The 27,829-nt window shown below is 41.9% G+C and overlaps 2 protein-coding genes and 2 long non-coding RNA genes across 15 annotated transcripts; 2 read left to right on the top strand and 2 right to left on the bottom strand.

Moving 5' to 3' along the window:
* Positions 1-53: 53 nt before the first annotated feature.
* Positions 54-11,139, bottom strand: LOC9266439 (uncharacterized). Of its 12 annotated transcripts, XM_026021894.2 has the most exons (24): positions 10,989-11,139; positions 10,652-10,746; positions 10,248-10,344; positions 9,274-9,329; positions 9,103-9,171; positions 8,943-9,011; positions 8,674-8,715; positions 8,484-8,579; positions 8,288-8,359; positions 7,463-8,163; positions 6,772-7,375; positions 3,289-3,416; positions 3,080-3,223; positions 2,757-3,003; positions 2,545-2,641; positions 2,192-2,319; positions 2,019-2,100; positions 1,763-1,874; positions 1,506-1,657; positions 951-1,386; positions 807-860; positions 655-725; positions 482-567; positions 54-393 (listed from the first exon to the last, which is right to left on the bottom strand). In XM_026021894.2, the coding sequence occupies exons 4-14, from the start codon at positions 9,320-9,322 to the stop codon at positions 2,887-2,889; spliced, it is 2,091 nt and encodes a 696-aa protein (XP_025877679.1). In that variant the 5' UTR covers positions 9,323-9,329; positions 10,248-10,344; positions 10,652-10,746; positions 10,989-11,139; the 3' UTR covers positions 54-393; positions 482-567; positions 655-725; positions 807-860; positions 951-1,386; positions 1,506-1,657; positions 1,763-1,874; positions 2,019-2,100; positions 2,192-2,319; positions 2,545-2,641; positions 2,757-2,886. The 12 variants fall into 12 exon arrangements, with proteins under 12 accessions (XP_025877679.1, XP_025877674.1, XP_025877675.1 ...); XM_026021889.2 differs by having other exon boundaries at positions 6,772-8,163; XM_026021890.2 differs by having other exon boundaries at positions 6,772-8,163; positions 10,853-10,993.
* A 4,728-nt stretch (positions 11,140-15,867) lies between these two features.
* Positions 15,868-18,244, top strand: LOC136354830 (uncharacterized). The gene is made up of 2 exons (XR_010738666.1): positions 15,868-16,528; positions 17,906-18,244. It is a non-coding gene; the product is annotated as an uncharacterized lncRNA (long non-coding RNA).
* Positions 18,245-21,739: 3,495 nt separating this feature from the next.
* Positions 21,740-22,611, top strand: LOC107277771 (uncharacterized). Its single transcript, XR_001541745.3, has 3 exons — positions 21,740-21,985; positions 22,086-22,147; positions 22,372-22,611. It is a non-coding gene; the product is annotated as an uncharacterized lncRNA (long non-coding RNA).
* Positions 22,612-25,396: 2,785 nt separating this feature from the next.
* LOC112937457 (uncharacterized) lies at positions 25,397-26,175 on the bottom strand. Its single transcript, XM_026022220.2, is given in 2 exon segments — positions 25,397-25,505; positions 25,507-26,175. Coding segments are annotated over 2 exon segments (765 nt in total). The 5' UTR covers positions 26,163-26,175.
* Between the last annotated feature and the right edge of the window lie 1,654 nt (positions 26,176-27,829).

Here is a 27,829-nt window from a genome sequence, read left to right as displayed (position 1 = left end):
GTAGGAAATTGTGTTTTTCCGGCACAAACATAAGAAGACTTTGGGAAACAGTGTGCAGCGAATAGATATAGCACCAATTATAAGAGTATAAGTTCTGGCGATATTTGATTAGAACGTGCATATCGTACAGACACCACATACTATTTATACGAATTCATTTATCGTTCTGCTAGCCACTAGGGCTCGCAAGCCTGTAAGACGTAGAAGTAATGTCATTTGGTCTAATGGCTTGCACAAAAGAACACATCCCCTATTTATATTCCCACTGCAAAATACATTGGGCAAAATATGTGAGCATTAGTCTTGCTTGATCAGGGACAGGAGTATACGCCTTGGCATGCCAGGTGCAAAAGACCGCTTTGGTGGGGTGATATTATATGGAGCCCTCAAGTCCTAAAGGGCAAAATGTAATGTAGAGTCAGTTTTTCTGTAACAAATGAGCACACAGGTAATATATAGTTGGCTAACAACGTTTACTTACATTTTGGGGGCTGTGGGGGCAGTTTGTCTACGAACAGCGCACGCACAACTGATGCTTTCTGACAATCATGTTCACGAGGAGATGAACTACAGATGCAATTTGTTTGAGCCATGAGAAAACTCAAAGAAAAAAAAACAAGGAACGTAAATATGAAACTGTGCATTGTCACTTACCCTTCCTGAGCAAGATCCTCATCAATTGCAGAAGATTTACGTTTTTTGTCTAGTTGTGCCATAGCCAGGAGCTGATAAAGCATTAGTGGTCAGTTAGGTTTGATAAGGGACAGACATACATATTTGCTCTAAGTACAGAATATAGTGCTAGCCTCTGAAGTAGGCGGTGTTGTCCCATGATGATCATCACGGCTATCAGTTGTGGCCTATGCATAAGCAATATTAATATAAGAATTTACAATTGTTTATATGCAAGAGAGTACACATTGCTGCAGAATGAAGCTATTAGATTATACCTTTGGATCTGGAAGCACCAATGGTGTAGAAGGTGTCATAGATTGGAGAGAAGAGCCAATTATCGTGTGCGGTTCAATTGCATCAGCTGGTGATGAGCCATGCTGAGAAGATGCCATAGAAGCATCATGGCTGGGTAGAGTACTTGTGTGGGCTGCATCTAGTGAGGCTAGCATAAGGGAATCCACTTGGTAAGATATCCGATTTCTTTGCAATGAGCCACGTGACACACTAGTTCTAATGACATATTGTTTCCCAAAAACTGCTTTGATTTTTGATGGAACTATATCTCGTGCTCCTTGGACAGATGCAACCAGGTTAAGAACAGGGATGCCAATCAACTGGTAGCCAATTTCTCCAAAGAAAGTAAACTCAGCTGTTTTGGCGTCATGGTTCGCTAAATCTGATGGGTCGACACCTATGATAGCCACTCTGTACCTATTATATAAGGTAGCAGAAGTAGGTCTTATGTTCTATAGCTCAAATTGTAGCATACTGAATGGTTTATTATGTAAAACAATTGAGAAGAGCTGAACGTGTGTAGGTGGTAAGAGTACCTTGTTTCAATTGCATTAGTGATGCACCTCGAGCATTTATATGTGTTCCCATCTCTACCTGCTCCTCTCTTACAGGTGTTGCATGCTATTTACCACCAGGCTTCAGCAGGGACTAAATCCTTGATGGCTATCTTGACAATATAGCTGTTGCCCTGGTTCACATGCGAGAAACAGAGGAAGTAAAGGATGGCACTGATAACACATGGATGGAAATTATGCAATGTAATCATTAGGTGTGGGGAGGTACACTATATTACCAAGGCTTCGTGGGGATTAAGGTCACAGATATCAGAAACTTTTACATGCACAGCTTCTTTCTGACCGAAGTTCGGCTCTATTGCCCTTACCACCCGTGGGTTACCATGGAGGCTTCAAATATGAAACAGATTAGTGTTTTGGTTTGTAGGCTAGGGAAATATGGTTGATCCATATAACAGATAAACTAAGGAAGATATAAGTTGAACAAAGAAGAAGCATGTTTATGTGAATGGAAAGAGTGCAGGAAAGAGATACCTGCTTATGAGAGAAATTGTTTCCTGGATTGGTGCATTGGGATACCACCTACAAACAGTGCTACCTTGTAGGGCTAGCTGGTCTGGCAAGCATGAAAGAGTACATTATTTAAGCAAGAACAGGCAAATATGTAAATAGGAGAGGTGATAATAGGGTAAGAATTTATTTCTTACGGTCTCGGAATTTAACAGTTAATCCAACAAACAATATAACAACAGGTCCATGGTCTGCTTGCTGCTGTAAGTTTTCAGCGTGGAACTGTGTATCATGGGCACCCCACAATGCAATGACAGCAGTTTCGCTGTAGGCACATAGAAGAATGAAGAGGTGGAAAATAATGTGCATGAATTAAGCTAGTATTCACATTTGCAAATAAGAGAGTTGTGAAACAATGTTGATATTATAAACAAAAAAGAAGGATTGTACATGTGTAAAAAGAAACTGACAATGCATGTGCGGACAATTAAGTCATTTTGTATCTAATACAAAAGCAGCTGGAACAATTAGTGGATTAACGCATACATACCTTCCATTGGTTATGTGGACATTAAGCACAGCTTTCATAACACCTCCACAAGAAACAGTTTGCACTGGTCCAATGGGTGTCATTATACCTATAGCATCTACAGGAGTAGTATAAGGGATAAAATTTGCACATGAGTAAGTGAGGGCAGTAAGCAGGGAATAGACAAAGCTAATAAGGAATGAGATAGATTGATCTGGACCAAACAGAGTCACCTGAAAGAATATCATCAAAAGAAAGAACCTTGTAAGCATGAGATGGGACTGTGGATGGTGCCTCAGTGTCTTCTTTAACGGTTGTGTGGGCAGTGAATTTTGCCATGACCATCCGATCAACAGGCCTGTACTAGGGGCGCGCCTCAGCAACTTCGAAGTACTTGATGTAATACACAGCATCCTCCTTCAGCAAAGGCTTGAATTGAGAAACATGACGTCCTGGGATCTGCGCATCCATCATGTCCCCCTGTTGATGTTTGGATGTGTAAGAGACAAATAGCATGGAGGTAAAATAAGGCATGACCATGTGCTTATTGCTATACCTGCTCATCAAGCAGGACTAAATCAAGTCGCAGAATCTTGTCAGGTTCATTTGCTGTAGTGAACTGCGAGAAGCGAGTGACCCGCACTCGGACCTGCCAACGGTGTGATTCCTGTGTCACATCCCTTAGCATAGTGTAATCCATCTACAACACATAAAGAAGGCATTACATAGGTTAGAGGGAAACTATAATAATAATAATAATAATACCTTGCATGATATGAAGATATAAAGTCCTAATTGCTGAAGGAACTGTGGTGCAGGATATATCTTTTTTTTTTCGAGGTGGGAACTGTTTCCCAACTGACAGTGTTTCAAGCAGGCATGTTTAAAAGCAACTGATTGCATCCAAGAGAAGAATATGCAAAAATAAGAAAGAACAATTAATAAGCAGATATGGAAGACACTGCAACAATCAACTGGTCAAATAGGAAGAAAACAAGTATGAACAACAACTCATTGAAGGGTAAAAAGAAAGCAGTAACAAATAGCGAAAACCAAAAATACGGATAGTCATTGTGGACAGAACACTGTATGACCATGAGTTCTTGCTTAAGTTACACAAGCAAACAGTAACACGGAGAAATGGGATCATAGAAGAAACAGGTGAACAAAAGGAGCAAAGTATCCTAGCTGCAGTCACAGTGACAAACTGACAATAAGATTAATCTACAGCAACGATAATATTTCAGTGTAGACGATGTTCCTGTAGTGGAACAAGGCTTGCCATCATCATCCTCTATCAACAACTTGAGGCCTTGCTTCGATGTAGCGCGCAAAACAGTGACATATAGCTGACCATGTGTGAAGACAGGGTTTCTGAGGTATACACCAACATTCCCCAAAGTTTGCCCTTGGCATTTGTTTATTGTCATTGCATAACATAGCCTAATTGGGAACTGCCTTCGCTGGAGCGTGAAAGGCCACTTTGGACTGTTCCCACTTAGGACAATCCGTGGAATACAGACCAGCTGGCCAATATTTGTGCCAGTCATGATTTTGGACTCGAAAACATAATCACCGAGTCGGGTGACCATCAATCTTATCCCATTGCAAAGGCCGAGTGATTGGTTAATGTTGCGAAGCAGGACTACAGCTGAACCAATTTTGAGGGATATGCGATGTTTCGGGAAATTGTTTATGGATATTGAGTTTAGAAATTCTATGGGGTACAATAGATCAAAATCTGCAGGCTTTTCAAGTGTATTTGAAATAGTGTCGCTGCTAAGATAGTCCTTTGCATCCCCAAGCACTTTAGCAAGCATCTTATCATTAATCTCATCAACAACTGTATTGACAGGACAGACAATTGCATGCTGAGAAAGGTAAGGAATGTAGTCATAGTTCAATTCAAAATCCGGGTACACGGCATCAATTATAGCTGTAATCTTGTCACCGCAGGGAGTAAGCAGCAACTCCTTAGGTATCTCTATCCATGTCCTCTCAACCTCACCTTGTCTTTTGTTCATGGGAGCACGACCCTCACCAATGTCAAGAACCTATTTAGCAAACTCTGCCAATTCACCCTTGGCTTGCTGCGACAGGGATGGATTATGTAGCCTCATGTTAGTGGTAAGGTGTAAGACTTCAACATGCTTCCATAGTGCAGACCTAACCAGCGAAGCATCTACCACATCAGCTCTTGTACCTTTCTCAATCACCGGTAAGACTTGCCTAAAATCACCACCAAGTAAAATGGGTTTACCTCCAAAAGGCTTATATTCATTAGCTGGTTCATCAGCGGATTGAATATCTCGTAGAGTTCTATCCAATGCCTCAAAGCACAGCTTGTGTGTCATAGGCGCCTCATCCCATATAATCAGTGATGCTTTCCTAATAAGATCTCCTAGGATTGTCCCTCTACGAATAGCACACATCGACCGGTCATGTATATCTATAGGTATCCGAAACCGTGAATGAGCAGTCCTTCCACCAGGCATGAGCAGAGCTGCAACCCCAGAAGAGGCAACTGCAAGAACAATTTCACCTCTTGATCTCATGTTTGCCATAATAGCATTCCACAAGAATGTCTTCCCCGTTCCACCATGTCCAGATATAAAAAAAATACACTTTTCGTGATGGTCTATCCTGTCAAAAATCTTGTCATATATCATCTTCTGGTCATTGTTCAAGCTGGCATACATGGACAAAGATTCTTGATGGAGGCTATGTTGGTTAAAGCTAAAGCTCTTCTAAGATAAGCCTGTTTGCTGCACTGGATCCTGAACAATCAACTGGTGTTGGCAAATTGTATGATGAGATTGATAAGCCATTATTTGAGAACATGGCATCCAACTCTTTGAGCAAGGTATCCTGCAACATAACTTCTGGAATAGCTGTGCGTTGTACTCCAAGAGCTTTGGTTAACTTGTAAGCAAAATCATCTACCATGTATCTCCAGTACTTATCAAACAAAACCCTAACATCACCTACATCACAGTGTGCTAGTACAGTCATGAAAAGGTTCCTGAGCTGGTATGAAGTAGCCCAGATAACTGCCTCCTCAAAGAGGTGATCCCATTCAGCGTCATCACCAATGAGACCACGTGCCTGACAGGCTTCACGATAGGTACCATACAACACACCTTCATATGTCCTAATATCTTCAAAACTCATACATCCTCGAACTATCATGAGCAACATTCTAAGGTAGAACGGCTCCCCAGTACTTGGATGGATGTGCTTTAATCTCCCTATCTTGGTTCCTCTTTTACGCTTTGTCCAAACTTTCTTCTCAGGATCCCAGCTAAACTTGGTAGGAAATTCACAATAGGTGAGATCCCTGGCAAAGATGTGACGTTGGTTGGTAGCAAACCATTCAGTAAGCATTGTTCTAGAGGAATCAGGGTCTTCTATGACCTCTTCAAGGTCAGCTCCATCATGGTATGTCACAAACTGCATGTTCGGCAAGTGCACAATGAGGCGTTCAACAGAAGGACTCCTTCCATGGATCTCAAAACCATATAATCTCCAGAATAATTCACAAGTTGATAGGTATCTGGATTTGATGTATTGCATAACCTCACCTATGCCTCCATCGCTAGCAGTATGAGCCTCTGTCTTTTCTGAAGTCCTGTGGCTGAAAACGAACATAGTCGAATCACTTCCCTTATTTATATACTTAAAAAGGTACTTGATAAGGTATGTTTTATTGCACCATTCCACATTGATATGAGCTTGGAATTTCTTCAGAAGAGCTGGATTATAAGGAACAACCCACCGGTTATCTAGTGAAACACCATTCTTCACCACATAGCGACCATCATTGCGTCGTCGATAAATAGGATATCCATCATCATCTATGGTAGTAACATCACAGAACTATTTTGGATAGCCCTTTGAACACCGACCATCCTTCATGCAAGGGCTGCTTGGATTGTGCTCACCACATGGGCCATGTATCATGAATTCATCAACAAGACCAAACCCAAACCTATCAGCTGTTATATCTGGTATCTCAGCACAGATCAGGTTGTCAATGAATGCAGGTGAAGGTTCTTCAGATTGAGCTGTGAGCCATGTTAATGTGTGGGAATGCGGCAATCCTCTTTTTTGGAACTCAACAGTGTACACAATTGAAAAGCAAAGCAACAAGAAAAGAACAAATAATGTGTTAGGGGAAGCAATAGATGTGTTAGGAAGGAGATGTACGTAAAGATAGGACAGCTATCATGAATAAGACAAGTAACACACCAGCTTTTATGGGACCGAAGGCTTCTCCATTCTTAATAGATGTGATGTACTCATCTAGCTTCATATGGTAAACATGTGTGACCATATCACTTCTATCACTTGGTTTTTGCCCTGCCTCAAAACGAATAGCTTCAATAATCTCTGGCCATTTAGAATTGCAGGTGAAAGTTGAGAATATTTGAGGAGGACCGTAAGAACGGCAGATTGCCATTGAATCATGGTAGTTTTGAACCATGTATCGCCTTCCTCCTATGAAACTTGATGGCAGAATTACCTTGGTGCCAACATCCTTTCCATCACTGTCTCCCCTAACAACAGCATCAGATATACCTTGATGTGTCTCAGAGCGAAGTTTTTTCTGGTTGAGGGCATGGTATGTGAGTCGAGATGTCTCTATACATGAGAAAGCATTCGCAGCGAGCTGATCAGAAAGCCTACCACAACAGGTGAATGGATTGGGCTCATCCTTTCGATAGTGGGACTCGTACCGATAAAATTCAAGCATCGATGCTTCGTCGCAACTACCGGGTGGCTGATCATCTACCTCTCTAAGCTTGATACCAGTATGAAAACCCACATCACCATATGGGAATAGAAGCGGGTACTGCAATGACATAAGGGCTGGATGAATAGGTGACAACTGACATAACTCACCTGAATGCTTCTGCACAATGACATCAAACTTTGATACCTCACAAGATGCACCAGGTATAATTAGTGTTGCCAACTCAGAGATGGTGGGAAGGCTGTAATGGTCACTCTGAGAATGGTCTGACCCAATGAGCTTGATAGCAATCTCAGGAGCACTTGGAGAAAGCAGCTTGTCTCGAGCAAGACGGAACTGTTGCACAAGAGGATTGAACTGGTCAAGCATCGAGATAAGCTCTTGCACAATAACAGGATCAGGGACATCCCCAGGATCATCAGTGTGATAAAAAATATTAAGCCTATTCTGGAGCTCATTGGCGGTGTCATATATGTACAGCTGGGCGAATTCCGGACGTTGTCCAGGAGCAGTAACCAGAGAACCAATTCTGTGATGGACAACACCATTGATACGAAAAACATAATGCCCCTGACCAGTGTTTATGCTCCTATCAATGTTAGCCCCAAGCGATGTGAATGCAAATAATGAATTATATTGCCTGATGAGTCGCATGAAAGAGTTGGAACGGGCACCGCCATCAAAACGAATCAAGTCTTGTAAGATAGGAGGAAAAGGCTTGGGTGGGGGTAAGGAGATCTTTCCACCACGACAACACAGATTGTATGCAATCCTCTTGGCTCTGTGCGAGCTCTGGCTAACAACCCTTTCTTGGTACCAAAATAATGCACCACAATGATTGCATTCATAGTCAAGGCCACCATAATAGGAACGATCTGGGTACGTAGCTATAAGAGCGAAAAGGAAACCTATAAGTAGAGAAGCATGCATATGTTTGTCCAGAAATAGATAGAGAGGCAAAAAAAAAAGGGACAAAGGCGAAGCAAAGCAAGGCTGGTACTAAGATATTACCTTTAAGAATTTGCATGTGCTCCTTTGGTATGGAATATGTGAATCTCATCGACAGTGAACGTGGCACATGTTCTATGCAAATAGAAGAAGAACGGAAGAAGAGAATTAGCAAATAAGAAATAAAGGGAAACAAAAGAAAGAAAGAACATCGCCATAAGCGACCAGAAAGGATCATGTACATAAGCAGGTCAAGAACCTTGTCGCAAAATAAGACGCATTTTCCTAGCGGCCTGTCTTTTTTCCCGGTTCACTCGAGCAACACGTGCTGGCACTATTGGGCAAAAATGATCTCCTATGAAAAATTTAAACAGGAAAAAAATCAATCGGAAGAAGGGAAAAGGCCTTAGCAAGCTAAGCAACACAACAAATAGTAGTCCAGAGGTAACTGTTGGGTCGAGAAGACTGAATGTGGCCAGCTCCACGACTCCCTGTGGAAGTGATGCGAGGAGATAGAATGAGGGATCGGAGAGAAAACAAAGCTAAGCTAGAAAGAACCAATGAGCAAATAGATGAACTTATCAATATGAACATACATTTTGAGCATATCGTATCACAGCAAGTGGACAACTGTACAAAAATATGAGAAAAAGATGTGCAAGGGATAAGAGATGACACTAAACATTGAGACAGCAGCGACTACAGCAAGCGTACATACCTATAGTGCATGATGAACTACCCGTGAGCATTGAGAACCCAGTGGCACCGCGGGATGATGACGGCTCATCTATCGGAAGGCAGAATTGCGAATCAGGAAACAAAAAAACAACAATTATCCTAATGACCTCGCTAACTCTCAGACTATTGAGCGTACATACCTATGGCACATGACACACCACTCGTAAGCTCTAAGTGCTTATTGGCAGCAGATGATATGGAGGACCCATCTATTGGTGAGCAAAAGTGTGAATCAGGGAAAAAAAAGGATCGCTAATGGCCTTGCTAACTCCGAGGCTTGCATACGAAACTATAATGACATCACCAAGTACCATCTGGACGCTTCCGCGGGCAGATGCGAACGAATCTGGATGGCTCCATGTCATTTCTATACACCAAGAAACGAAAGGAGCAAAATATAGACACATTCAGAAAAACATATGGATGAATATATAATGGAGAGGGAAAGCATAAAGAACAGAGGCACGAGCTACTATAGAAATATGGAAGAAAGATAGATGCATATAAGCAAGCACTGAATAACTGGACATAATATGACATATCTAACAGCAACAAAGTGGGAAATCATCAAGAGCTGAACCAGGAGCTCTCGGATGCTTAGACTGGAACATACAAATATTTGAAAATGCGTTTACGAAAATGGTAAAACACCAAAGACATAACCACATTGAAAGGCTAACCCAAACATATAACTGTATAAGGTCCAGCAAAGGAAGAAACAGATGGACGCCGAACGAAATCAACTGGCAACAACACAAGCGATCGAAAAACAGCCAAGAATATATATCACAGCGGAACAATGTAAAACAAAGTAATCGGTAATTGAAGGAGGGAAAAAAAGAGGAGCGAATATATATCATAGCGGAACAATGTAAAACAAAGCAATTGGTAATTGAAGGAGGGAAAAAAGAGGAGCACCATATATATGAAATCCACCGAACAGCTATACTGGAGACAAAAGCATCTCAGTTTATACATATCGCAGCATCGCATATGTGAAATGAACTAAACATGTATCCCACATAAGCGATAAAAAAACCAACCTACGAAAGAATATATAACATAACAGGACAATACAAAAATGAAATAATGTAAATATATGCCAAAGCACAGCTAATTAGCAATCCAAGGGAAAAAACAGAGGAGCACCATATATGCGAAATCAAGCAAACAGGTATTCGCTGACATAATCATCTCAGTTTATCCATATACCACAGCTCCACACATATGTAATGAACTCAATAGCCATCCCAGTGATAAAACAATGTGATCTTGTATTAAATACCTTAGCGAGAAGTAGCTGACGAAGGCAAAGATGCCCCCCTCCCTCCCCCCAAAAGAAGATGCGATGTGTGGGAGAGACGCCAATTGGAGCCCGCAACCTGGAAGGCAGAGAAAAAAAATACACTGAGCACACGCATGGATGGAACAACATCGGCATCGCAATGGGGAAATCGACAGCGAGACACGGCAGGAAAGATGAAAAACGAAATAACATAAATATATGCCAAATCGTAGCTAATCAGGAATCCAATGAAAAAAACAGAGGGGAACCATATATGCGAAATGAAGTGAACAAACATCCAGTGACATAATCATCTCAGTTTACCCATATACCAAGCACCACACATACGTACTGAACTGAACAGGCATCCCCATGATAAAACCAGGTGATCTTATACTAAATACCTTAGCGAGAAGTAGCTGAGGGAGGCAAAGATGCCCCCCTCCCTCCCCCCAAAGCAAGACGCGATGTGGGAGAGACACCAATCCGAGAGCGCAGCCTGGAAGGTATAAAACAGGAAAAAAACAGTGAGCACAAGTATGGCTGGCACAACATCGGCACTGCAATGGGGAAATCGAGAGCGAGCACAGCAGGAACGGTCGGACCACACGAGACGATGCGGTGAGGGAAACCACCGAGCTGGAAATCCTCAAGAACTAAGCAGGAGGAGCAGCAAATAGAACCAGCTCCATATATGGAAGAAAAAAGGGAGTGGAAGAAAGAAGGAGCGATGCAGATTACCTCCCCTGGTCCTCATAGGGCTCTCCGCGTAGTGGAGCAGCAGCCGTAGCCAACCCCGTCGCCGCCGTACGCCCATGGCAGAGCACTATCGTCGCTCCGTCGCTGATGGTCAGATAGGGGATGGAGAAGGGGCACGCGTCGAGAGGATAGCGGCGACCGACGGATGATCCAGCGCACAGGAAACCCAGGACGGAGCAAGGTCACGGCACCGATGCCGCGATGGGCCGCTGAGCACTAAAAGGCTGCCGTGCATTGGGCCAAAAAATCAGCTGGCCCATAGAAGCGCTAACCTGGCTTGGCAGTTGATCAACTGTAACAAAACAACGTGTCACGATTGTATTGGATAACGGCTGGCTCAATCACCCGGAAGGCAGCTAATCCAGCACCTTTAAGATATTTAATATATATATATATATATATATATATATATATATATATATATATATATATATATATATATATATATATATATATATATATATATATGTATATATAGGAATTAGGGCTACGAACCGGTCATGAAGCCTTAGAAATCACCAGGCCCTTCGGCCCACTGGGCTGCCCAACTTGGGAAGCCGGCCTTGACCTCTTCACTGACAGAGAGGAAAAAGTACACCGAAGGTCCCTCAACTTGTCACCGGGATAAAAAGAGTTGATTGCACCCATGATACAACAACTTGGTAGGTAGGTACCACGTTTGAGTGCAACAAATTGATAAGTGGGTGCGTTCCAGTACAGGAACTTAATAATTTAATATTTTGATGCATCAAGTTGGCTAAGCATATGCTAGGTGAGTTTTTTCACGATATCAATATGCCATTACATAGTAATCCTACGGATATTACCTTAAATATTAAATTTAATCTTTAAGAATTATATTTCACATCTAGTTTACATCCAATTACCTTTAAGATTTCCTTTTGTTTTCTTCACCTTCTTAAATATCAACCGAAATATAATAATTTTTACATCTAGTTTAATTGACTTTCAGTTATGAGTTATTAGGATAACAATATAAATATGCTTATAAAAATCAACCCTTGTATATTGTCAAAATAATTACTTAAAAATGAATCTATATAAAAAAATGCTCCAAATAATTAAGTTGTCGCATAACTCCTTAGTTTACTGTATCAAAACCGTACCTACCTTGCAAGTTGTTATAAAGTACTTATACTAAATTGCACCTACCTATCAAGCTGTTGTACTAGAATGCTCATTTCTCAAGTTCTTGCACCAAATTGCACCCACATGCCAAGTTGATGCACCGTGGGTGCAATTTACTCGGATAAAAAACATTTTTGATGCAGGATCTCTTAACTATACAAAACCAGTCACCCGAGGTCCTTTGGTGGTTTTGACCCCGGTTTTGATCTACTATGGATTAGACCTAAAGGAACTCTTCCGGGTCGGTGCTTCCGTCGTATTTCTCTATCGCTCCCGGTCGAAACCTCTCAGGCCATCGGACGTCCCGCAGAGCACGGCTGAAAGCTCTACACCCACCGCCGGGGGCAGTGGGTTGTCGGTGATCGTACGTTCTCCGTGGATGTCTGTCCGATGGCGAAGATGATGAGGATGATGACGATGACGATGAAGAGTCGCTCGGTTCCGGTGTGCGATTACGAGAATGACGTCCGGGTTCTCGAGAATCTTGTCGTCGCCCACCGTTGCTGTCCCGGCGTCGATCTCCGCCGTCATCGTCATCACGATGTCGTCCTCGATCAGTATCGCCCGGCATCCGCTGCTCGCGATTGGTGTGTTCGTGGCGGTTGTGGCGATTATCACGGTCTCGGTTCTCGCTTGGATGTCCTCCTTGTTCTTCGTTCCCGCGGCGTCGCGAGGAGACGCGATGTCAAGAACGGTCGTCGTTGTCTCGAGTGCGTCGCGCTTCTCGGCGACCGTTTAGATGGTCGAGGAGATCGCTGGTGCCCCGAAGCGGAGGAGTGGCTTGACGAGGTGACGTCCGCTGTTCAGGTGGTTCTCCGTCAGCACCGCCGTTCGGCGGTTGTTCTGGTTGTGCCCTAGCAGCGGCCTCCTCGAATGCGTTACTGAGGTTAGCTACGGATTCCCGTAGCCGTTCTGTCCACTGTTCGAGATCATCGTTCAGAATGGGGTCATAAGGAGTTTCCCTCAGCAATGCGTTGATGGCCCTGATGTGCTGGGCCGGTGTAACCACTTGATCCTCCGTTCTGCGTTAGCGTGCGCAGATGTGTTGGTCCCATCGATGGCGAATACATCACGTGGTGTACTCGTTGATGATGAGGTCTGGTCTTCGAACAAGTGTAGAACAGACAGCTCGTGAGGATCGATGTCGATTACCCCAACGAATCGATCTGAGATAACCGTCACTCCTCGTTCCTTGTCCGCATCTCTAAGAGAGATTTGTGACTGTTGAACCTTAGGAGGTGACGTCCTCATGGTGCTGAGAAGAACCTTGCAGCTTGAGAGGTCGTGATTCTTTGTCTTATGAATAGGACAATGGACATCACGGGTTGGAGAAGTACGTTGAATTCCACGCTCTTTGCAGGCACGGATCTCAGCTTGTACGTCGAGAAAAACCCAGCAAGCTTGCAAGGTGTGTTTCCTGGTTTTGTGGATAGGACACCAGGACCTTGTTGCCTCGGAAGTTGTCCTTGTCGGCTCGTGATTCTCGTCGGAAGGACAAGATTTGGCCGTATTAGGATCTTTCTCGGGCTCGGACGTCGTCGATGTTCCGCTCTCCACTTCTACGGGAGGATCCTTCGACATAGAGCCGTCTGGGGTCGTAACCACGACGTTCTGACTTCCGGTCATTGACGGACCAGTTGAGATCGGCACCGTGGTGTAGACTAGGAAGACGATTTCGCCGACTTGAGTCCACACCAGCATTGTTGAAGTTGAGACTCATTGGTTGATGCTGGGGTTGATGTTGTTGTCGACGAGACTTGATGGCATAGTAGTAGAGCCTTAAGCACCAAGTCCCTCTACCTGGCGCGCCATTATCGACGGGAGATACCCGTAGACCGGATATAGAGGGTATTGGGGTACGCTGGTATGAGGATCTACGTAGTACGACATCAAGCAAACAGAAGACAAAAATTATACTGGTTCAGGCCCCTTAATAGGTAATAGCTCTAATTCAGTTGGTATGGGATTATATGATGGAAACCACAGATTACAAAGAGAATAACAGAACTCGATGATACCGACGAGACCATAGTCGAGTTGGTTCGACTAGATCACCCGGCGACTTGGCTCCTGTAGGCTCCGACTTCTTAGGCTGTGGTGGTTGTGTTGGCGGTAAGATTCGATGCCTTAGGTCCTCCCCGGGGGATCCCGTTTATACCGCGGGTCAGTTGATCTCTAAGTAGAACTCGGAGACATCGGACCCCACACGATATGGTAACGACCCAGTTCTGTCCGAGTAGGACTCCTTCCATTGGTGGACTCCGTTCCTATCATGTGATGGATTTCCTTAACGTATACAGGAATTACCCGTATACGCTCAGGTATACCGTATCGGTATACATCGTATATCCAAGGGTAGAGGGTATACCTTATCCGTAACCCCGGCACCTGTATTATAGACCCTGCACGTCTCTATATACAATTATCAGGTTATTTTTATTAAGTATAGCTACTATTCTTGATAACATATGATATGAAAATATTATTAAAAAATAAATATATTTTTAATAGTTTTTATTTAGAGAAGAGTGCACAGTGACTCTGTTTTGTGTAGATTTAACCATGCGATGTAGTGTAGAATTTGATTGATTCTATAATTGGTTACAAGAATGAGATTGAAAGAGTATTTTAGATTATATGCATGTTGTCATATGAATAATCCAATTATTTAGGTAAAACAAGCATCAGTAAGGTTGCCATCGTTGAGGTTGTGCCATTATATTGAAGATGTTCCAATTTTCTGATTGTCTTAGCAACAAAGAATCAATACAAACATTTGCTTTGAGATGGTTACGCATGAAAAACGTATATTATCATTATAATTTTTAACCCGTTGCAACGCACAGGCATTTTTGCTAGTAAATAGAGAAAATAAAAAAGTGCACTGTACGGAGGCCCACCTGTCAGTATTTATTTTTTTTTATCTCTCGTTCTCTGCTCCATCCTCCTTCCGTTCTTCCTTCTTCTTTCCGGGAGCCGAGAGGAGGGAGACGGGAGGGTGAGCAGGGTGACGGTGCTCATGTAGCCGGGAGACGGCGACGTCGGAGGCAGAACGTGTTCCCACTCACTGCATATCCGGGGAATGTGGCGGTAAACAGTGAAATTGAGGGAGAAGTTGGGAACGCGGTCGGCAAAAGCTCGGTCCTGAGGAGAGAGAGGAGGCTCTGGTGTGGTTCAAGGTGGCGGCGGACGGAGGGGAAAAGTAGAGAAATGGGTTCTTCTCAGCGAGGCGGAGCTGGTGGTGAGAGGGAATAGGAAGGGAAGCTCCGGTTGAGGAGATCGGCTAGTGATGGTAGATTGGCCGGCAGTCGGACGGCTATGCGTAGGTGCATGCGACAGACTCGAGAAAGCCAGAGAAAAACCGAATCGGACTGGAACAACGTATGAAAAGTAGGCAAAAACATTTTAAACTTTTATAAATGATAAAGATAAAGCATCACTCAACATTTAAAGCTTCATCGAAACGATACTTGTCTGGATGTGTACAGTGTACTCTTAAAATTCATCTGGCTTCCGATAATTTTGATTCTAAACCTTGTAATCTACCATATTATTTTCTACCCTATAATTCACCGCCTGATGTTTACATCCTTCGTACTTCATTTATCAAATCCAACGGTCTAGGATTATCCAATCCAATGGCTCATATCATCCCACGTACCCCTCAACCTCCGCAAGCAGAAACCACCGCACCTGAGCCGAAAATGACGCCGCTCGCCCAGATCGCTCCGCCTCCCCTCGCCCAACCTCCTCGCTCCATCCCTCTCACAGTCTCACGCCAAGTGCAGCGCAGCCGCCGGCGCCGTCGATTCGATTCCGACGCCCCGCCTTCGCCGCCGGCACCCCTCACCGCCGACCGCCTCTAGATCCTCCAGATCGACGCCGCCCCTCCCCACCGACCTCCTCCAGATCGACGCCGCCCCTCCCGGACACCGCCGCCGTAGCGTCGCCACGCCCGCTCCACTCCCGGACACCGCCGCCGCCGCCTCGCCACGCCGGCTCCACTCCCGGACGCTGCCGCCGTCGCCTCGCCTCGCCCGATCCCGGACGCCGCCGCGACTCACGCCGACGCCCCGGCGCCACGCCAACCGCTACGCTGCCTCGCTCCTCACGCCAATCGCCGATCCACATCCGCGGGCGCTGCCGACCGCCGATCCACATCCACATCGAGGACAGCCAAGGAAGCAAGCGACAACCTCCTCTGCGGGCGCTGCCGACAGCCTCGGCCGCCCGCATCACCGATCTACTCCACGCCGACTATCTCCTCCGCGGCCGCTGCCGACCGCCGATCCACAGCGAGGATAGCCGAGGACAGTTGAACCACATCCACACTGCAGTCCCTGGAGGCGAGCCACAAGGATTTGTGACTTCAGGTTGGGAATTCAATTCAAATGTTCATAAATTAGTTTTGAATTGAGACTTATCTGAATTGCTGTAGGATTGATCATTTTTGCTAGGCCTTCTGTTTTTCACCTGGCATAAATATTTGTGATTACATCTAATGAGTGATACATGATTCAGTTTCTTGCACCCTTGATTTTTATTCTCGTCATCTCGAATTCTCCATCGATTATTCGATCTGCATGCAGTTATGTATGTGCATCAATATGTACATCAATATATGCCAGGACCGATGCGTATATGCGACTGACTAGCTATCCATGGCCTGCAGAGGTGTGTTTGCCTCGCACACAAGCATCCCAATGCAAATTAAGCCAGCTTATCATTTTGATGGCTTTTAATTTGACACCTTCTGAAAATTAATTCTCATTAGTTAGCTATAGGATAGATATAGTAGGTCGACACAAAACGATGGAGTATAGTATAACAGCAGAATGAATTCTATGATGTTACAAAACGGTGAAAGACTCAAAAGTATTGGGGCTGTTTCCTGAAGGAAACCATCCTATCTCAGTCCAAGAAATAGTTTCGATATCTTACAAATCGATCTAGTTTTTAGACATTTTCTTATTTTCTTTTCATGCCATATGAATGAAAGTAATATATTTTTCTGTCCTGGGGGAATTCGATCTCTTTATCATTTGGCACTTATCTTCTTTCACATATATAAGTGATTTACTCCATCCAAATAGCTGTTTAGTTTGGATGAAAATACATGAATTAATGTTTTCCATGGTTGATTGATGTTAAATGTTCACTCTTCTAAGGGTGATTTTTCTACATGTGTACCGGATGATCGCTTATTAGATATGTCTGTTGTTCACGGTTATTTAATTCAAGGTTACTTACATGTTCTCCTGTGGTCTTTAGTACTTTTCATGCATAAATATTCTGCTGCAGCATAACTTTTTTTCTTAATAGACATGTATTATTTTCATGAAGGTAAACATTGGGATGCAACATTATCTTTTTCAACGCTGAAAGTTTCTGAACAGTGTATATAAGATAGGAAGTCTGAAAACTTACTAGCTTACTATCACGACACGGGAATAATAGGGAGGTCTATGGCCCTCAATTGCCTCCGTTCTATATTCATTCCTGTTTCTTAGAGATCATTGTTCTTTGACTGAAAACTGAAAATCATTTTATCGGGTTAAAAGATTTTCCACTTATGTGTCTATGGCATATGGGATCAGGACCCACATGTTGGGATCACAATGCTATCTTGAGGAGTGGCCAAATCCTGAATTTCTTGGCCACTTATTGGTTTTAGCTTAGGTTGCCATTAGTATTCTTCTTGGATCTTTTATATTCATAACAAATATTTTTTTTCCGTGGAAATTAACCAGAGGAGATTGGTATGATCGGTCCATGCATGTTATATTCAAGGAGGACTTTAGGATTGGTGGACGTGGTGAAGCAAGCTAAGTTTTGATAAATTTTGGATAAATATGAATGCTTAGTTACATTCTGATTGATCAAGAGAAGCATACACTGCATTTGAAAGTATGAACACACATATTTTGCTTTATTGAGTTTGCAAGCCAACATGGAAATCATAGTTTCATAGTAACTGATGAGTGTAGTACTGAATTATAGGAAAATGCATTCTCTTTACATAAGCTTTTCCTGGTATGAGTTAATGCATCAGTTAATGATAATGCATACTGGATCACACTTCCTTTTTATCTCTATAGTGTCAGAGTCACCTCTTACAAATGTTCTTATATACTGCAGACTTACAGTTCATAATAGTATTATATATATATCCTCTGTATGGTGCATAAATTCAGATTTTTATTAGCCTTCAGATTTTTTTTTTACTGTCTCAGCTTCTCATGCAGATTAACTGTTGTATTCCATGTCCAGAAAAATTTACAAGGTCTGCTCCCCTTGTCCAGCAACTATTTGCATAAATTTCCCTTGAAAAAAAAAAGATATTTCCTGCGTGTTGAAATAGAACTAGGCATAATTTATAGCAAATTGAAATAGATATTTCCTGCGTGTTGAACTTTTTAGTTGATGATTGAATAGTTTCTGGAAAAGGTAAAAACAAGGAGAAAAGGAAATCCCAATGTTGCTACTGAGGCAATATAAAAAAAAATGCTATACTGCAATCTGCTTTGTGTAAAAGCTTTTTCAATCTTCAATCTGACTATTATTGTGCATTATTATCAACCAAATGAAGAGAGCGTGCAACCTGGAGTTCCATGAGGTAGATATTTTATGTGGCGATCATGTGAACTAAGACCTTATTGTTCATGGGCTTTCATTGGAAAATTTGAGTCATTAATCTGATAAGATTTCGTCCTAGCCTATTCTTCTCCAAGCTTAGTAAATTAGGTTTCACTTATTTATAATTTATCATTTAATTTTTAGCCTTTGATTAAATGTCTTGTACTGAATCACGTAATTTTAATGTCTAAGTTTTACAAGAATCTCTCCAACACCTTAAATGATGTTGTTTGGAAATCAGATGATCTTCAAAGTCAACATTCCTAGAGTAACTTGGGAGAGTAGGATTGTGAACTATTAGCATACCATTCTTTTGAATCAATATTCCTACTTCTAGAGGCGTGAAAAGGAGAAAGCATGTCTATTGCACTTGTACATGTGAATGACCCTGTAAATTATGTTTGGTCTCCACTCCTGTTGTATGTGTTGCTACTATCTTTTATAGAACCTTTCTGAAAGCAAGTGAAGCTGATCATGCAATGAGTTTTATGTGTCAGTAAGTTTTGTGTGTAAACAGTATGTTGTGAGGAACAAGTACACTTATTCTTTTAGATAATGGATTTATATTAAACCCAGCCTCTACACCTGTGAAAGTATACTTATTGTTCATCATCATTTTCATTTACTGTTGTTTTCATTCTCAGCAGGAATTTCATTTATGTTTATCACCGTTGCCTAATGAAACATTGCCTTTTCTGTTTATCACTGTTATCTTATGAAACATCACCGTAACGTTAGTACGGGCATATTATTAGTTTTTAATTCATAATTCAGCAAGTGGGTCTTACATTCTTCATACTTCATTCATCAAATCCTACACTCCGTTTCTTCATACTTCATTCATCAAATCCTACACTCCGTATTCATCTATCCCGATCGAACGATCCTGATCGACTCACCTCCCCTATGGCCCTACCCAACGCGCCTGACGCATCTCCTTGCCCTGCACACGCAATTGACGTATTGTGCCCCCCTCAGGAGCGCACTGCCTGACCAACCCTAATTGCCGTCGATCCGCCACCGCCGGCCTTTGTCGCGCTGTTGCCGGTCTCCGTCGTGCCGCCGTCGTTTGGTATCTGTCGCGCCGCCGTCGTTTGGTATCCGTCGCGCCGCCATCGTCTGCTATCCATCGCGCCGCCACCGGAATCCCCTGCCGACCGGTCTCCCGCACCGTGACGCCTTCCTCGCCTCAGTCAGGGCCACGGACGAGCTCGACAGGCGGCCACAGAACTAGGGCACCGGGCGGCCTTCCTCCAGGTCGCCATCTTCTGGATTTTCTACTGTGATAGCATATTGGGATTTGTAGGGGGTTTTTCTGTGTACGGTGTTGAATTCTTGTCTGTTGATGCTAGCTGCATCTTGCTTGTACACAGGTTAACCCCGACGGGACATCAATGGATACTATGGTTATGGCAATTACGAGCTACATCAGCAGGAGCCTCCATAGCAGCAGGAACCCCCATAGCAGGTATGAGATTGAAAGGCTACGTAGTCGTCCACATTTTTCTCATCATACATACATACACTGTAGAAGTTCACTTCTTTAATTTCAATTGAACAAACAAGCATTGTTGTACATTTGCTTTGTGAACTGCTGGCCCAAATCGCACGTAGTTCCTGCTTTCAGGCTTTCCAAACTATTATCCAGTTCTTTCAATCTTTTTATAGCTCCATTATTCTGTTGCATGACAGATTATGAGTTTGACGGATTTTTTGGTACCTAGCAATTGTTTTGTGTAGTTTAACGTGACTTATTACACCCTAATTATACTTACATTGTAATTGCATTATAATTACATTTGATGGATTTTTAGGGAGGATTTTCTATCAAATGTTAGCCATGAAAAAGGGAGCATTTACATATTATGTTCTTCCTCTAATCTTGTAATAAGGCAAATGCTCTAATTATACTTATTCATCAATGATAATAGATTAATAAACGGTTTTAATTTTTTTTGTTGCATCCATGTATGTATAAAAACAGGCACCGTTGGACAGGCAGATTTTAATTAGGGCCATCTCTGGGATTAGAATTGCTTAAGTTCACTTTTAGATCAAGAAGAAAGAAAAGTAATGTACATCCATCTATAGATGGCCATAAGGCCCGAAGGCCCGGCCCACGGCATGGCTTTTTGGCCCGGCCCAAGCACGGCATGGCCCGACTTGGGTCGGGCCCATGCTGGCCCGGCCCGACCGCCGGGCCATGCCTGGGCCTCCCCGCCGGCACGCTGGGCTGGCCCGGCATGGTCGGGCCGGCCCGGCACGATGGGCCGGCATGCTAGGCCCAGTACACAAAGTATCAGGACTACAAATAGACATAAATGTCACTGTCCAAAAAATAGGGACCTTAAATAGACTTATTTTAGCTAATTATATATTAGAGCCCAAAGAAGAGGGAGGTAAAATAGACTTTTTTTAGCTATATATATATATGTCACAGCCCAATAGGAGGGAGGAAAATTAGACTTATTCGTGCCTTCGGGCCGGCCCGGCACGGCCCGAGGCGTGTTGGGCCGTGAGTGCGGCATGTGGGCTGGCATGGCACAAGCCTCGGCCCAGGCACGGTCGGGCCTGGGCCGTGCCGTGCCGGGCGGCCCACATGGCCATCTATACGTCAGTCCAACATGCACAGCATAGATGTTCAGGATTTGTAACCTGAAAGAAATTTCAATTCATTTTTGTCTGAAAAATTCCTGAGAGACTGAAATTCGTTAATGTTTTCAGTCCTAAGAAACCAATTGCTTTAAGTATATTGGACCTGGTTATGGTTGGATGAGACGCCGTGGTCGACATACTCTCCGCCTACCGCGATGGACAGCGCCGTTGGAACCTCCACACAATATTTCAGGCAAGGGAAGAAGGAGGCCTCTATAATGTTAATTTCTGTCGGTTGGGCGCAGCGTGGCACTCATCTTACCGCAGGGACAAACCAAGGCAGATTTCAGGTTAGGCATCCCGCTCATCTGAAATGATCAGATAACATGTTCATTATTAACCAAAATTTGGGGGAGGGATTGGCCATGGAGATGGTGGCGATGATGGCCAGGCCAGAGTGCATGCTGCCCAGGCAGCAGGACTGCTTCAAGAATGCGGGCGTACTTAAGGCATTATCAGTTGAATGATCGATGAACTTTGCCCTCTATTTCTAGGTTGATTGCTTTTACAATTAAAAAAATCAATCGGTTATTCTTGAGGTATATGACTTATAACATCTGCATTTGATTTTATATTGATTTATCAACTCCGTTGTTCCCTTTAACTGAAAATGGATTGCCACTATTTGTTTTATCCCAGATTCATGGAAGTGCAGCTGGGAGGCCTATAACCCTTATGTGGCCTGTAACACCCTTATATAGGTATTGCTTTCTTGTCTCAGAATTAGAATGTGACTGCCTTTTCATGACCATGCAAGTAATGACTTAGAATTGTACAGACCAATGTGGATGCTCCTGTTATTTGCAGTAATTTGAAATTCTTTTATGTACCTCACTATAATCAGTTAAATATCCTGAATAGGTACTGATTTATTATAATTCTAAAGGTCAAGCTAACAAATTTTATATTTGTTTAAAAATTGCAGTGCATGTCAACTTATTTCTTAAGCAAGGTATATTTTGGATCCGAGATGAACATATTCTTAACCATATTCGCTCCAATCAAAGCAGGTGGAATGTGGGATGTTGTGTGAGAAACAAAATTTGAATGTTTACAGAGTTTAGCTTTCATTTTGAGTTTGGCCATACCAGGTCAATTTTTGGCATTTCAATGTCTATGTACTTGGTCTTATAATGCTTTTGAAATGAATGTCTGGATCTAATCATGCAATGTGTCTTCAATTTTTTTTTACCCCGCCACACATGGACATATATTGTCCTTAGACATGTGTCGAGTTGATTAGGCTGTGTTCTTTTCGAGAGGTTGGGAATCCCTCCCCTCTGCACGGAAAACGGAGCGATAGATTAACACGTGATTAATTAAGTATTAGCTATAAAAAAACTTAAAATAGATTAATATGATTTTTTAAAACAACTTTCCTATATAAACTTTTCACATTATGTGTACCGTTTAGCAGTTTAAAAAGCGTGTACGTGGAAAATGGGGGAGATAGGGTTGGGAACTCATGGGAAAGAACTCGGCAGATATAGTTGTTGGTCTTAAATTATTTTTTCAGACAATATGATATTTTTTTGCCCTTTGTCTTAAATTAACATTTGAGACTGATTCTAGAAATGTAATTTGACTAACATAAAATTTAATAATATAATTTATTAATCAAAATATTATTACACCGTAGCATTAGCATGGGCAAATTACTAGTCTTGTGATAGTTTGATCACTACTTCCTTCGTCCCAATTTAAGTGCAGCCATAAGTTTACATGTTCAATGTTTGACCGCTCGTCTTATTTAAAAAATTTATGAACAAATTTTAAAAAATAAGTCATGCATAAAATAATATTCACGTTTTATCATCTAACTAGATGATGCCCCACACTTTGATGCGGGATATATGTTAGATATTGGAGAAATGACGAAATGATTTAGATTGAAATATTATGAAGATGATTTGAGAATGGTGATTTAGCATGTGTATGTTTAGTTTTAGAATTAAATAAATTGTATATATAATTACTATATGTTTGCACGTCGTTGAGCTTTGTGTGCTTAATGTGTTGACGTGGCATGTTTGCATGTGGGTTTAAGAAGTGCTAATAAATACTATATTTGTATGTTGAGCTTTAGGTGTTTAGTGGGCATCAGATAACAACAAAACTAAAACCCACAATTATATTTAACTAGAAAAAATGCCTGTGCGTTGCAACGGGTGAATGTTATTTTAATCTTATTATTAATTGTTAGTAGCAAATATGCCCGTGCGTTGCACCGGGTAACATCGCAGTGGATAGAATTTACCTAAATGATTTTAAGCAACCATTTGGACAATTTATTGACGTGTACGTGTAAAAAAATTATTTTTTTTACAGTTAATACTTTTTATCTCAAATAAATTTTAAAGTAGAAGTTCTGGTGATTTTGATGTCAACAATAAAAGAAAACATTTTTAGCAGAATTCAACCGAGGAGATAAAATTGAGTGGTCACTTCGTTGCTTTAGTTGTCGTCGACCAGATTGACCATTGGCTCCAAGTCGTCGTTGCTGGTCGCACCGATCCGACGCTGTTGTCTCTCTGTCTCCCTCTCGCGCGGATCCGTTGTAAGGCGGCAGGAGGGACGGATTACCCTCTCGCGTGGCTCGTGCGTTGGACCGGTTAATCAAAGTGTTGCTAAAATTGATTTGAACTTTTTATATGAAGAATATGAAGAAAATGAGTGGTAGTGAGCTGATGGCACATCCGAATCGTGACACGTAGAAATTATATTTTTATAATGTAATTGTTGAATTGCTACATGAAGAAAATGCGTGAAGTTGAACCGACGACACATCCAAATCGTGTCATACAAAAAAATATTTTTAATGCAATTGTGGAAAGAGTAAAATGCATGGAGGATCATTAAACTTGTTTAAGTGTGTCATATAGGTCACTCTACTTTTAAAATGCACATTTGGGTCACTAATGTGAGGTAAGTGAGTCACTTACCCATCTAACTATCCACGCGAGCATACTTTGTACACATGCCATGTAGGATTGAAAAAATTGCATTTGGAAATATGCAGGAAACCCCTATGCATTGTGATTAAATCGTCTCGTATCAATTCCCTAAATAAATTGACTAGTAAACAGATCCTGAAATCAGTGCATGACACGTTCGTAGGAGGCTGCCAATATTCTTATTCCCGCTGAATGCATATGTGAGATTAATTTTTTAATGGATGTGTTAGACCATTGCAAATTAACAGATACTAGACCATTGTATGGCATAAGAATTCACCAATTTGTTGGCATGCATGTTTTGCCATAGTGGCTTCTACTTTTACTTTTAATTTCAGAGACACTACAGGCTTTCATAAATCAACATTTCTTAATGATGTTCCACATCTCAAAATCACATAGAAAACGATCTTACATTAACTGATAACATCCATGAGCAGTCAACACTAAGTTCCACTAACCAAAAGCCATAAATTTCAAAAGGGGAATAAATCCAATTGTTGAATTGTGCACCTTTTATTTTGCATTTTGCAACATTGAAAACACAAGATAGAAAGCACCCATATAACTTCTAATTTTTTTTCTTCTGGCTAGGTGGTCTAGATGATCTGGCCGTTGTTGATCTTGTGTTGCTTCTCTTCATCCTTGCTCTGCCCACGTGTGTAGATGTTGTCGCTCTTGGCTGTGGTAGTGTATTTCTATTGGCTTCAATGAAGACTGAATCCGGTAAAGGGCCTAGCTGGTTAATGGAGGATTGAGTTGATGTTGCCTAACAAGCAAATTAGTATGAAACATGAGTAGGTAACAGATAGTGACAGTGAAAAATGTTAAACCATGCATGCAACTAACCTGTTCTAATAAAGTAGTCAACACTGAAGTGCTATGTTGGCGCTCTTGTACTAATTCTTCTGGAACAATTGAAAACGAGGTCTGCATTTGACATAAAAGATTAAGAAATGCTTGCCGAAGGTGACAGTACATAAAGGATATAGTTAACTATACCTCATTTATGTAAACATCTTTGTCATCTTGCATTACTTGTACACTCCTCTTCCTTTTTGGTCTCATCTTTTTAGCTGTACCAAGTAATTCACAATTATTCCTAGTGTCCAGCCCCATCACAATAACTACAATGAATAACCACGCCATGCTTAGACAATTTTGTACCACCCTCCAATTCAATGGGTTGCTTCCTCCTAGTTTTCTTTGGACTCCCTGCTTTCTTTTCATATTTAGGAGGTTAGACATTTACACCATTCATTTTTTCCCATTTAGATTGATCCCTTGAAGGCACTATGTTATATTTGTATGCAGCACGAAATGACTCTAATGAGTAGCATGGAGATACCATGTCCTCAGGTTGTATCCTTTCATTCCTAAAGCATGATATGGCATGACTACATGGTATTCCTGTGAGTTGCCAGCGTCTGCAATCACAACACTTCACATTGATATCAACTATGAACTGGTGATCTCTGTAGGTGACTTGGAAAATACCCTTCCCAGCAGGGAGTGTGTAGCATGTATTGGCTAACTCGGCATTCTTCTCTAGTTTCTCTAGTTTCTGTTTTATCTTTGGGCATATATTTCCACTCCATTTCTCCTCAACCTCCTTTTGCTTCATGTACACTCTAGTCATGATTTGGGTCTTTATTTTCTCAATCATGCTCAATATTGGCAGTTCCCTTGCATGAAGAATGTACCTACAGATTGAAAGAGGAAATGTTAATACTATTGATAATGCTAATTGGAAAGCACACATGTACAATTAGGAAAAATATATCTCCCTTGTTGAAAACTTCACAACTATTATTCAACAATATATCACACTTCGGAAAATCACTAAAGAATGCTCTACACCACGTATTTGGTGGGATTTCTTCTAGGTACTCATGTGCTTGCACGTTTAAAGCTTTCATTTTCTCCATGTTTTTGTTCCACTCAATTACATTGCTTGATCTTGCAATTGCCCAGAGTTGATTCTTCAAGGTTTCCCCCTTATATAACACATGGAAATTCTGGTAGAGGTGTCTCACACAAAACCGGTGTTCAGCATCATTGAACACATCCCCAACAGCCGGTATCAATCCCTACAAATGAATAGGATTTCACTGATTACATGAATGTAAAAATTAAATCATGTATGACATAGAGTATATGAGATAATACATGCATATTCTCACCTTTTGCCTATCAGTCATGATTGTATATGGAGTTGTGTTAACTATATGTAAATCATCCTTTAGGGTCTGAAGAAACCATGTCCATGTGCTCCTTGATTCCACTTCCACTACAGCCATGGCAATAGGGAAAATGCAATCATTTGGATCAATTCCAACAGCTGTGAGCAAATGTCCCCCAAACTTTGTCTTGATGTGGCAACCATCTAAGCAAATTAGTGGCTTACAACCGATTTTGAATCCTCTCTTGCAAGCATCTAATGATACATATAGTGTATTGAATCGTCCATTTGACAAGTTCAAGAAAAAACAGCTCCCTGGGTTAGACCTTCTCAACTCAGCAGCGTAGTCCCATAATTGATTGTATTGAGCTATCTCATCCCCATATATCTTCTTGAGTGCTATTCTTCTAGCTCTAGCAAGCTTACTTCTAGATGGTGTCAGGTTAAAGTCTTTTTGCACTGTTCTTGCAAAATTCCTTATAGTCATCTTATCATCTGCCCTAAAAGTTTCCACATACTTGTTAGCAATATAGTTGGCAGTGAATGTCTTTAGCTCCCACTTCTTGTTGCATCTGTGTTCGCCGATATAAGTCTTGATCATGAAACATTTTGATCGGCTATCATGTGAAGCATTTAACTTCCATAGGCAGGTTTCATCACAATGAGCCCTTATTCTATCTTTGTCATTATAAGGCATCTTGATAGCCACTCTGTTCTTGACACTGTATTCATTTATAGCATCCCTTAGTGCTTCCACTGCTGGGAATACCATGCCAACAAAGAACTATGGATTTATCATGTCCTCAGGCATGAAACTCTTGAATTTTAGTTGCGCCTCTTCATCATTACTAGAAGTATCACAAGGATCCAAACCTTCCTCACTAGATAGATGTCATTTTTCATCTTCCTCACCAGCACTTGACAATTGTTTGCCCTTTGGTGAAACTAGCTTATCAACGACATCCTTGTCCACCCACTTCTCAAACAAATCATCATCACCTTTATCTATTTCATAATCACTGTCAGTAAACTCAGCACCCTCATCATCATTATCACTTATATTGTCAACTTGGTAGTCCTCTGAAATGTGAGCCTTTCTAAAGTTGATATTTGCATTTAACTCATGTTTTCCGAGTGAATCCATCTCAGCAAATTCGGTGATGACATTATTATGAACATACAACCTTAGGGTCCTGAATCGAGGTGCCAAAGCAGCCATACTATTTGTGTGCACGTCAGCCTTCACC

This window comes from Oryza sativa, chromosome 12 (assembly GCF_034140825.1).
Source record: "Oryza sativa Japonica Group chromosome 12, ASM3414082v1".
Lineage (NCBI taxonomy): Eukaryota > Viridiplantae > Streptophyta > Magnoliopsida > Poales > Poaceae > Oryza > Oryza sativa.
Note: the sequence above shows the minus strand (reverse complement) of the source record. Positions and strands in the feature narration are given on the sequence as shown.